The sequence below is a fragment of the Phoenix dactylifera genome, chromosome 13 (genome assembly GCF_009389715.1).
Source record: "Phoenix dactylifera cultivar Barhee BC4 chromosome 13, palm_55x_up_171113_PBpolish2nd_filt_p, whole genome shotgun sequence".
In the NCBI taxonomy this organism is placed as follows: Eukaryota; Viridiplantae; Streptophyta; class Magnoliopsida; order Arecales; family Arecaceae; genus Phoenix; species Phoenix dactylifera.
The window spans coordinates 3,302,161-3,314,548 of record NC_052404.1 but is presented as its reverse complement, the minus strand read 5'-3'; the positions used below and the strand labels follow the sequence as shown (position 1 = coordinate 3,314,548).

The following is a 12,388-nucleotide window of genomic DNA, read 5'->3' as shown; positions in this document are numbered from 1 at the left end:
AAGAAGGCGAAAGTAGCATATAAGTACAATGATAGTGTGATGTTCCATAATAGGCCTGACAAAGAAATCAGATACTCTGGTTATTCAAATTAACTTCTTGCCTTGAAAGCACTTAGCAATTCATTTCCTGGCTCCCCATCAGCCACCTTAGATTCAACTTTCTCAGCTCTCTCCAGAATTTCATCGATGTCCATACTTTCAAGTCGTTTTTTGCTCTCTTCATCATTCTTATCTTCCTTAAACAATTCCTCTGCTCCAAACCTCAATATTGCAGAAAGTTCATTCTGCAGCAAGAGAAGTGCATGGATGAAAATTTTGAGTAATTGACTCTTGTGTGTATGAGAGATATATCCGTCTCTTAAATGGACAGGCATGATTTTTATTAACCTTGTCAAACATAGAACTTCCTTTCTTTGTTTCTTTCTTCTCAAGCCTGCCCTCTGCATTCAGCTTCTGAATAACCAGGTGATCTAAAACCTGTAACGAAAAATAGTCAATTAAGAAGCTTACATGCACATTTAATTTTGTACAAACTTGATACTAAAAAAACGGTAAGAAGACAGTATTACCATCTTTTTCTTAGCACGCTCCAAGATATCCTCCTCCACACTTTTGCTAGTAACAAATCGGTAGATGTTGACAACTTCTTGTTGTCCTATCCGATGTGCTCTACTCATTGCCTATAAGCAATAAAATAACCATCAATTAAAAGGGTTACAGAATGTCACCATGCTGCATATATATCTCAAGCACGTCATACAAATTGTAGTTAATTGACTGGCAAAAAAATCTACCTATGTGAAATAAATGAAAAATTTAATAACAAGGAACAAAATATTCAACTAAAAAAAAAGTGACACTATCACACTTCAAACCTGCAAGTCATTTTGAGGATTCCAGTCTGAGTCAAATATTATAACAGTATCTGCAGTAGCAAGATTAATGCCCAGCCCACCAGCACGTGTTGAAAGAAGGAAACAGAAATCATCACTCCCAGGTGCATTGAAATGTTCCATGGCCTGCTGGCGCAGATCAGCCCTTGTACTACCATCAAGCCTCTGAAATTGGAATCCTCTAAGTGATAAATACTCCGCAAGTATGTCCAACATCCTAACCATCTGCATGTCAGGCAGGACAAAAAAACATAATACATCTTTTTTTTGTATTTTTACTCTTCAACAAAAAGAAATACAGTTACTGTAATTAAAATAGATAGAAATTATAGTTGACTCCAAGAAAATGCACTCAGTCTAAATAGTGGCCATTTGGCTATGCTAGGAAAAGTGTCACCTAAATTAGCAAAGAACACACTTAGGCATATTTTCCAATTTGTTTTCATAAGGTCAGTGCTATGACATAATGTTGTGATAACTTTGTAAGTTCATTTGTCATACTTCTATAAACCCACAAAATGCTCCAACTACCTTAAAAGGTTCTGCCAACCTCTTTCTCCAGATTCTAGACTTGGCACCATTAAGAGCATTGTTTTGTATTGATCTCTCTGCATGTCGAAACTTGCCATGACTGAAGGATGAAGATCAAACTATACAACTTCATCTCTCTTTCCTCAAGACTCTCAACATCAACAATAATATCTAACACATTTTACTCCCAAAAAAAATTAGTATTAAAAATCGCAGTACATCTTTGAAGCATCCATTGAATGCCAGAACTAACACCAGAGTTACTAATGAAATTACATGTCATTTATTTTATTGCCACATATTTAATAATGGGCAATATTTACAATTATGCAAAACTCTGCACAATACCCAATTCAATCCTCAGACAATGCCGAACCACCAGGGCATCACTAATTCAGTGTCCAAAGTCCAAACGATAATGAACATGAACTCTTCTAAAAAAACTGCTTGTCATTAGACATTTGCAAAAGATAACCAAAGCGATGAGATAAAACAAGGGTGCAATTATTGCACAATTTTTTGCGATTAAACTTTTTGTAAGTAGTGATTGTCATCAGAATCCAAGCAGCCAATAGTAATTATAGGCTGCTGTGGATTCCTTGAGTAGATAATAATTAGTAAAATCAGCATTCAAGCACAAAGGTCACAGAAAATACTCACCACCAGTTCATATGTAATGCAAATTTGACTCAACAGGCAAATTAGAACAAAAAAGAAGCATCACAATTCCTCAAGTTGTAGCACATTTACAAACAAATTGCAAAGCTTAGAGCTCTTGTTTGCAAAGTACAGACAACAAACCAACCTGAGAGAATATTAAAACACGGTGATTTGTCTCCCGCAGCCTAACAAGTAGTTTGTCAAGGATTACTAACTTCCCACTGCTCAAAACTATGCGTTCAACTTTATTTCTATCACTAGTGCTGTTATCTCCACCATATCCATGATCAGCACTTTCAAACAAGAAAGGATGATTGCAGCATTTCTTCAACTCAACAACAATATTCAAGAGTGAAACCTGCATGATTTTTGAAAAATAAAAGTATCAATTCAACATTTTAATTATTACAACATTTAATACAAGTGACATGTCACAGTTATACATGGCACATGGATACAAATATATGTATGTGGGATAATATCTTTATATGCCTACTGAGAGGTGTGGAATGAAAGAAATACTTTATTCATTTATATGCACTTTTCATTGGTTTTTGCTCTATTACCGAGAAAGTTGTCCATGGCTATCAGTGCCAAACATGTGCCTGCACCCAATAAAGAAACTTCTATTTGCGGGGCTCTCGTAATCTTGATTTTAAAGCAAAAGATAATTGAATTCTAGCAAACAATAATCAAAGTACCTGATTCTCTTTTATATGTTTAGCAATCAAAAACCCACTGGTTCAGTTATAAAAAGTTTAAGAAACATAAAACATGCTAAGGAAACAATAGGACTAAGTCATAAAACATACAAGACCTTAACAGATGATGCAACCATTGTGTTGACAAGACATACTTGAAACCATGGTCTGCCGTACCGGTCCATAACGGCCGGTACGGGCCGGTACGGGCCGGTACGTACCAATCCGGCCTGGGACCGGTACCGGATCAGCATGGAATCCGGTACCGGTAGTTTATTGTTGAAGAACCGGTACGGAACCGGTACGTGACCGGTACGGGACTGATTCGTACCGGTCTGGGCCGCCACCGGTACGCCGACCGGTACCGGTATGGCAGACCTTGCTTGAAACTGTAACCTTAATCATGAAAGGTATCACTTAATATATATGTGTATGATTCATCTTAGGACACTTATCTGTCAATAGATCTTAGCACTCATACAAACCAAGAAAACATGAAGTACACTTGTTACCATAATAATCAATTCGGGATTCAAAATTATTTAAGGAGAATTTGAGCATATGATGGATTAAAAGGTGAACAAACAATTAAACAGGTGGAAAAGTCAAAAAAAGGCTAAAAACTAATCTGAAGTATTCATGAAAAACCATGTCTTGTTTGTAAGAGCACGAGGAATTCATAGATATGTGGCATTTTTGTTAGTAAAAACTTGAAAAACTATTTGATAGAAATATTTCAGAATATTTAAATAACTTTATAGTAAGTGATTTTTTACTACAAATATGGCATATTAAAATAACAATAGCATTCACAAAACAACCTCTCGGCATGTAGGGGTATTGGATACAAGCAAAAGTTATTTATTGGTTGTTGAGAAAATATCCATCCTGCTTCTAAGTTGAAGAAAATAATCAATCATATAATACAACAGAAATTTGGCTTCAGTACTATGTATAGAAGTAAACATATCAAGATATGAAAGTATAAGTACACACCTGATTCCCCCGAACCCCTTTATTCAAATTGTGGAAATTGCGCTCCAAAATCCACTTGTAATACCTGTAGAAATGTGAATACCAACATAAATTTACACAGCGATGAAAACCAAAAAAATCCAACCAATGAATCATAATATGATGAAAGGACTTACTGTTTCTGAAGAGGAGACATTTCTACCCTAAGAATGCGCTCGATTTTTGGAGGCAAAGACTTCTCAACATCCTTTATGACTCTTCGGAGAATGTGTGGCCTCAATTCCTTATGAAGATTAGCAAGCTAAAAACACAACCAAGTGAGACTTTGGCATGTGGAGAGAATATTGGTCCATTCAACAAATATAAAGGAAATGAGGAATGCAAGCCAAATAATCAAATGATGTACCTCAATTTCATCGAAAGAATTTAGATTCTTGTATTTCTCAACAAAATCATCCTTGTTATTAAACTTTACAGGATCAAGGAAATGTAGAAGGGCCCTGTCACCAATAAGAACAAAGACAAACCAAATTAACAATTTTGAGATGCGAATGTGATCATGAAAAATAATGCTCTGACCAACAAAAAGACATACTGCATCACAAGAAGAACAAACTAATATTATATGACAGTCAATTCTAAGAAAATAATCAAGCAATAATTCCTCCGATCATCATTACCATGTACTCAAAATGTCAGAAATATAATCTCTGTTTCTTTGTCAAATCCATAGAAGTTTTTCTATCAGGTGACTATCAAAGCATTTATAAATTCTATTTGCAATGAACCTTGACAAACATGCCATGGAATTTTTGAGCAAGGTTTTCTGCAGTTTTGCACAAAATGTCCCTATTTTTGGCATTTGTGGTTCTTACACTCCAGGTAAACAGTACATGATGGAACATCTTGGTCTTTCATGCCTTCTATAGGATATTTCTTTTGCAACTACAAAGTTTGAGTGTTCATTATGGGTGAAAAAGTTTAAATGATCTGCCTCCAACCAAACTCAAGAATTTTTAACTCACATAGCAGGCCATAACCAAGGTTAAAGAATATACTAAAATTGGTTCTCAACTTAAGATTAGCCCTCGATGAAGTCATGTCACTTTCCTATTCTAGGCAACTTTTTGATGGATGCAAAAAAATGCCAAGGATAAATACAGGAAGAGACATTCATCTTGAGGTCCAAATCATAAGACAGAGCCAGCAGCAACACTCAAGACAAATCAGCAAAATGGTTCATTTGAAACAAAGCATTACATGGTGTGCATCAACATCATCATACATGACATTGTTACAAATCAACATCAAAAATTGTTTTCATAGAAAATATCTCGCACAACAAAATCAAGATGTTGAATCTTCATATTGGTGCAGCTAAATTAAAGCATCCTAGTGCACCGCCCACCACTATAGGGTTTTGGGAGAGTCGGATATGCATAGCCTTACCAAAAAGTTATTTCCATTTTTCGAACCTATGACACCCAGATCATAATGGAGCAACCTTACCATTGCGCCAAGGCCAAACTAGTATATAATTATGGTTACATTTATTTGCAATTACAGATACTAACATCAGGTACCATAGTATGATGTGAAATATATTGGTCATTCTTTTATTACTGTGCACATATAGTATAAATATGGCTACATATACTTGAACCTCTACTGCACCTTGAATCTTCAATCAACAGTTTGCATGTAATAAAAAATGATGCAATGAGAATTTTCAAGGACTTTTACCAAAGTAGCTTTCTCCAACGATTGAAGTTCCACCCTTGCTGCTACTGTATCTTAACAATAATTTGGGACTATATATTCATTCAGGGTCCTCAGGTTGTTGATCAAAATTTATAAATATATGGAGCAAGAGGAGCAAGATGTCCACCAAGCTCTTCAAGCCAAAACTTGGAGGTCTTATGATGGGAATTTAAAGAAACTCTATGAAAAAGGGCACGTAACTCACAATTAACCTACAATCTGAATGCATCAACACTCAATGCAAAAAAGAAAAATATAGATCAGGCAATAGTGGATCTAGAAAACATCTATGAAATATCAACAACCGATAGTAACATAAAGGATATGGGATTTGAACACTAACATGAAAGACAACTACATAATGATGCCTCAAATTTTTACATCTACCATCACTCTTTGCAAGCACGGTTCGCCTCAGTTCGAGTCATACCGAGCTGTACCGATGGCGGACCAACGCAGTTCCACCCCTCCACTCGAGATATCGACGAAGGCACGCGGGGCGGGGGGAATGGGAGAGAGGAAACAAGAGGGAAGCGCATCGCTGACAGAGGGCTGGGGAGGGGTGGAGGAAGGGCTCCTCCCTCCGGTTTCCTTATTTTGTTCGAAATATGAATCTCGGCACCTTTTTTATTTTGAAAAAATTAATTGAAGTCGGCAACCCCCTTGCCGACTTCACTTAATTTTTTCAAAATAAAAAAGAGCCCTCTCTGGGACCTCTGTTTCAAATGAATAGGGGAACCGGAAGGAGGAGCCCTTCCTCCACCCTCCCTTCGCGGCCCTCTGCTGGCCTTCTCAGGCCATCCGCCTCCATCTCCCTTCCTCCCTCCCCTCTCTCTTTTCCTCTCTCCCATTCTCGCTCTCCCCTGCCCCCTCTACTGTGATGGTATGGGCCCGAGATGGAATGACAAGGGACCATACCAAACCGTGCTGTCGGGCAACCGATAAAGCGATCCTAGATTGTAGGTCTAGCAAAATATTTTTCCAACTTCTCTCCACCCAAATAGATACTTGAAGCATAAAAAAGAAGGCTCTCTACTAGATGTGTGTGCACAAATTTCTAGGTGAGTGCAATATCTATCATCTGCAATGCCCTAATGAAAAACCATCCAGTCCATACGCATGTATAGTGCCAAGACCAACAAAGAGCGGCCCATGGTATGTTTTACCGGTCGGTATCTGTACGCCTGGCATACCGCGTACCATACCATACCGACACTCGGTACGTCTATACTAGCGCGGCACTGGTACGGGGTTCAGTATCAGTACGGTGAACCTCAGCGGCCCAAGCACAAAATCATAAATGGGATAAGGGTAAGGCAAATAACTATTGGCAACTTGTACATACATTCATACATGCACATAGAGAAAAAAAAACTTATTCCAAAGTATGGATTTTTTTCACATAGGAAAATGACTCAAAAATTGGTCAAATGGTAACTAAAAGTTTTTTTAACATTTTTAAAAATTTACTAGTGTGCAAAAAGATCAAAGATGTACTGGAGGTCCAAAATATATTGTCTTTGTTGTCTAGTTAGCACAATGGAAGTTGCAATAAAAAAATAACAGAAATTATTTCAATCTTACATAAGTACAGAACAAATTTCAGAAACTATTATACAAATAGAAACTTGCATTCAAAAACTTTTTTAGATTCTTGTAATAGATATATACTTTTTCCTTTCAATGCAGGATTACACATGCAAAAAATGTTGTCACTCATATGGAAATTTTCACAGACCTCCTGTATATTTATGCTGTATTATGAAAACACTTCAATTTTGCCAACCCTCAAAATGACCCAATAATTTTGCTGGTTATTTTATAGTGTGTGTGTATATATATATTCACACATTCATGTAGACATCCACTCATACGTCAAGAGATAGTATGAACAGTCAGGCTTATAGAAGTGGATAACTGAATGACACATACAGGGTTATTCGAGAGAGCAGAAAGGCTGGAGTCATTATGCAGTAATAGAATCTTGTTGGATCAAGCTATAGCTGAAATGGGTTGATAGAAATGTGTCGCAACAAAGAAGGGGAGAGAGAGATTCTTGATCCTTTGTTCTACATACTAGGAGTGAGGATTCAGTGGAGGTTGAAATGAAGCATCACTCAAAGTCTTTCAAACACTCCACATCAAGGAAACCCACTTGTTATCATTTGCATGGTATACAATACTACATTAGACAGATTTACACCCGACAACAAGGGCACGAGTAAGGCTGCAAATGGGTTGGGTCGACATGTGATCCGACCCGATTTTGACTCAATTATACCAAGCCCGACTCATATTTGGACCCAGTCTAAATTCAAGGTTGGGTCTTGGTCTTGTATTTTTCAACCCACTCTAACCTGACCTCTTGTATATCATCCAGGTTTAAACTAGGTCAACAAAAAATAAGACCGGCCTAACCCGTAACCAATCTGGCGGGACACAATCCTGAATCATATAGATCTCCTTCTCTTCCACTCTAAATATCTTTTCCAAATCATTGGATGAACTCTCATTTAAACTAATTCCTCTTTTTTCATCGAACAATTACATCTCCTCTTATCTATTTTCACTTAAATTACATTTAAACGTTCATATTTCATTGTATGGTTTGGTGGATTCTAATTTATAATGCTCTCAAGTATATCAATATATATTTTAAAAATCATTATTTGTAAATTTAAGAATGAACAATTACTTGGATGAAATTAAAAGCTTTTGATTGAAAATTCAAGTTTAAGTCGGGTCTTTTAGTTTTATTAAAAATTTTAGTGATTTTATATTTAACTATAAATTATTATATTTTTAACTACAAAAGAATAGCCAGATATTTGACTTGGACTACGAAACTGATCCAACCCAGTCTCAACCCGAACCTGATCTAGGTCATACTTGACCCCAACCCAAATGACCTGCTAGGTCTAAAAATCCTATTGATGGACTCAACCCGACCAACCCAACTTGAACAACTAATGGGTTAGCTCCAGGTCCAAATCATGACTAGAATACGAAATTAGGTCGGGTTGGGTTCAAATATGCCAAGGTCCAATCTGACCCGTTTGCAGCCCTAGGCATGAGAGACAGAGCTCAAGAAAACTGAAAGGGCTTATAATTCTTCATCCCCGCCACATCTTCCACAAGATTCCCATTCCACACCTTCACTAAAAGTACTTATAAAATTTTTGAACCAAAATAAAAATAGAAGAAACAAACAAATTCAAAATAGAGGTGAAACCTACCACATCATCCATCTACAACCATACCCCATCTGCCCTCCAGCCCTTGTTGGATCAACAACCTTCTTCTAGGTCAATACAGAGAGAGGAGGAGGAAATGGCCTTGATCAAGGCCATGTTTCTTCTCAACAACCATGGAATGGAGACCTAAATGAGAAGAGTAGTACGAGTCTGCTGCCAATATGAATTGGTGGAGGTAGAGGACAATCGAAGTACAGCCACCGTCATTCACTTTTCCACATTTTTCAATTACATGTACAAAGTAGGAAAAAAAGGACATGCTTGTCATTCTAAGAGAACTAGCCATGGTAAAAAATAAAAAAACAACTAGCATGTCATGGTGCGACAATGGAGAAATAGACCCACCAAACTAAAGGGGTGTTTGGTGGCCTGGAAAACTGAGAAGCTCTCATAATACCATCCAAAAAGTAGAGGAGTTCACAGAAAACGGAAATCAAAAAGAAAATCCTTAAAAATAAGGAGCATAGAGAATCAATAGATAAATAATGAGTGAATCCTGAATTATATGGACAGCATGGTAGAACATGAAAAGAACACAAAAATTGCCTCACATTAAAAAACCACTAGTCTCATCCTAGTAATAACAAACTAGAACAGTAAATTCCATTTGGCAACCATGTTTTGTAAGCAGTAAAAAAACCTTGAGAAAAGCATATATCATCATTGGCAACTAATCTATATCACAAATAAGAACTTCAAGAGAGGACAATCACCATAGCTCCTCAACACTGTTCTGCAGTGGGGTACCAGTGATAAGAAGCTTGTTTTTGGTGCTGAATTCCTGTGCCAAAATAAAACAAATACAATTTATATAAAAGCAACTCTGGAACTAGAGTTCTAACATCAAAGTAGCATGTAAAGCAAAATCAAGATAGTTCAGCAAGCATAAGGGATCTGTGACGCACCAAAAGAGTTGTATATAGTGATGCTTCACTATTCTTCAATCTATGAGCCTCATCAACCATAAGGTAGTTCCACCTAATCTTAGATAGCACAGCTTTATCCTTCAATATCACTTCATATGTAGTTAACAATGTATTGAATTTTATTTGTCTGCCACCCTTCTTGTTTGTGTAGAATTCATGCCGTTGACAGACCTGCTTTCAGAAAAGAATATAAATATGCAACAAGTCAAAGGTAATCCAATGATTAAAAGATAAGAGACAATGATGCCATGAGAATTTATAGAATGAAACTTTGAGAGAGAGATGGAATTTTGATGGTACAAAATCTACATGTCCCAATGCTCTTACAGAACATAGGTTGCAGTCTATCATTAATAAATTGACATAAAAAGCATATAAGAACAGCGTCGGCGGAACCAGTACCGGGCACTGTACGGTTGCCCAGCGGAACCAGTACCGGGCACTGTACTGGTTGCCCGGCGGAACAAGCTAGTACAGGCCCGCGCCGAGCCGTGCCAGGCCCGTACCGGCACAGTGGAAGAGACAGGGGAGAGGGTGAACGAGAGAGGAAAAGAGAGAGAGAGAGAAGGCGGAGAGAGGGAGGCGGAGATAGGGAGGGAGACCGGCGGAGGGTAGCGGAGGGCCGTCGAAGGCCATCAACGGGGCAACAGGCGAAGGTCGCGGCCATTCCCCTATTTCAAACTCGAAATAGGAGTCCAGCCGCTAAAAAATTTCAGAATTTTTAAGTGAAGTCGGCAACGACCGCAATAAAAATTGCCTTCTTAAAAATCACATTTTTTTTAGTGGTCGGACCCCTATTTCGAACAAAATAGGGAAACGACCACAACCTCCACCGACTGCCCCGGTGACGGCCTCCACCGGCCTCCTTCCCTCTCTCTCTCTCCCTCTCCCTCCCCCGCTCGCTCTCTCTTTGCCTCATTTTCCTTCTTGTCAACCTTCGACAACAGTTCCCATTTCCGGTGAGCTGCCAGGACGGCTTGGAACGGCTGGAACCGCCCAGTTCAAAATGGTTCCGTCGAACCTGTGAACCCTTCTTTTAACATGTAATAAAACTAAACATATCTTTTACATGTGACAATGTCACAGCTACGACATCCCCATGCACCCAAATGACCATGGGTTGCTTGCTCAGTGTAATGCCTTGGCCAACAGCAAACATCCAAGGGTTCAGGGAAAAGCCCAAAAAGCCAAAAGTTAGCCGCCAACTTACAAACAGCTTAGGCCAACATGCCAGGAATATATACACAGTAAGAGATGGTACTCTTATGTGGCTCATTAGATATTACCGCTGGTAAACAAGCATAACAAGCATGAATAAGATCTACTTATAGATGGTGCTCTTTTCTCCCATCAGAATTCCTTAGATATACATTTCATTGAATATTCACTGCACAAAAGTGCAAACAGAAATGCCCACAGATAAACATGCGCGTGTGCATACATACACAGAGAGAGAGAGAGGGGGGGGGAGGGAGGGGGAGAGATAGAAAGTTGCAAAATATCCAAAAACTGCCAATGAACATGGTTTAAAGTACTTTTGCTTGTGAAAAAGAATAGCAAGTTCCCTTTCTCTGGTGCAGCAGTGCAAGAATAACAGTAGCATACAGTCAGATGTATTTGAAACCTCAATAAACAGTTAAAATTCTGAATCTCAGCCTATAGGCAAAACACCATTTGTTTAGTTACAGTAGCCAAGCACGACAAGACAAATAAATCACAGCTACACTTCACAATTGGAGTTGTAGCAATAGGTGTTCGTCATTGTTCCAAATCCATGCAACTTTATTTACTTGATATTCTTCAATACAAGCAACCAAAGAAGCCCTTCATAACACTCCTCCAGTAAATATCAATTACATTTATGTAAAATTTAATTTGTAAAATCTTCATCAAACCCTACATCCATTTGTAACCCAATTCGTTAACTACATTACAGTAAGCTCCTTTTTTCATTTAAAAGAAATAGTTGGCCAAGTAGGAGCAGGTACTAGATTTTGTGAAGTCTTTGTTGCCTTGCAGTGAAGGACAAAAAAATCCAGGCAGATTGAACGAAAATTAGGTTTACGGAGAAAAGAGGAGAATAGTTGAATTCTCCAAGGGCTTCCAAGTTTAGGATCCAATCTCAGGACCTTTAAACTGGGGATCACATGCAGCAGAGATGATTTTTAAAGGCTTTTTGGTGCTCATGCAAAGATTCTAGGACTTTCGATCCAGGGGTATTTACCCAAGGGAAGAGATTGAGGAGGGGGGGTGGGGGGGGGTCAATTTTAGGTTTTTCATGTCTTGGGAGAAAGAGGGGTCTCTGCTAGGATTTACTTGTTCTTTTGGGAAAAATACATGTCAGGCATGGTCTGTCGTACCGGTCCGTACCAGCCGGTACGGGCCGGTATGTACCGGTCCGGCCTGGGACCAGTACCGGATCAGCATGGTATCCGGTACCGGATCAGCATGGAATCCGGTACCGATAACTTATCGTTAGAGAACCAGTATGGGACCTGGACGGGCCGATACAGAGCCGGTATGAGACCGATACGTACTGGTCCGGGCCACCACCGGTACGCCGACCGGTATCAGTACGATGGACCTTGATGTCAGGTTTAAAATAAGAAATCTTATCAAACTTGTTAACATTTGATTTGCAGAGAAAAGAAACCATGGACAGAAGAAAATAGAACATGAGAGGGAAT

The 12,388-nt window shown here is 38.5% G+C and overlaps 1 protein-coding gene across 4 annotated transcripts in view; it reads right to left on the bottom strand.

The window, feature by feature from the left end:
- Nucleotides 1-12,388, bottom strand: part of LOC103714655 (protein CHROMATIN REMODELING 5-like) — a 49,520-nt gene that overhangs the window by 11,285 nt on the left and 25,847 nt on the right. For all 4 annotated transcript variants that reach the window (XM_039132812.1, XM_008801981.3, XM_039132811.1 and 1 more), the window contains exons 14-23: nt 9,681-9,872; nt 9,489-9,556; nt 4,167-4,260; nt 3,937-4,061; nt 3,782-3,845; nt 2,230-2,442; nt 876-1,118; nt 570-680; nt 388-477; nt 102-284 (exon numbers count right to left, since the gene is read on the bottom strand). In XM_039132812.1, coding sequence (XP_038988740.1) covers nt 102-284; nt 388-477; nt 570-680; nt 876-1,118; nt 2,230-2,442; nt 3,782-3,845; nt 3,937-4,061; nt 4,167-4,260; nt 9,489-9,556; nt 9,681-9,872 — 1,383 coding nt within the window. The remainder of the gene's footprint in view (nt 1-101; nt 285-387; nt 478-569; nt 681-875; nt 1,119-2,229; nt 2,443-3,781; nt 3,846-3,936; nt 4,062-4,166; nt 4,261-9,488; nt 9,557-9,680; nt 9,873-12,388) is intronic.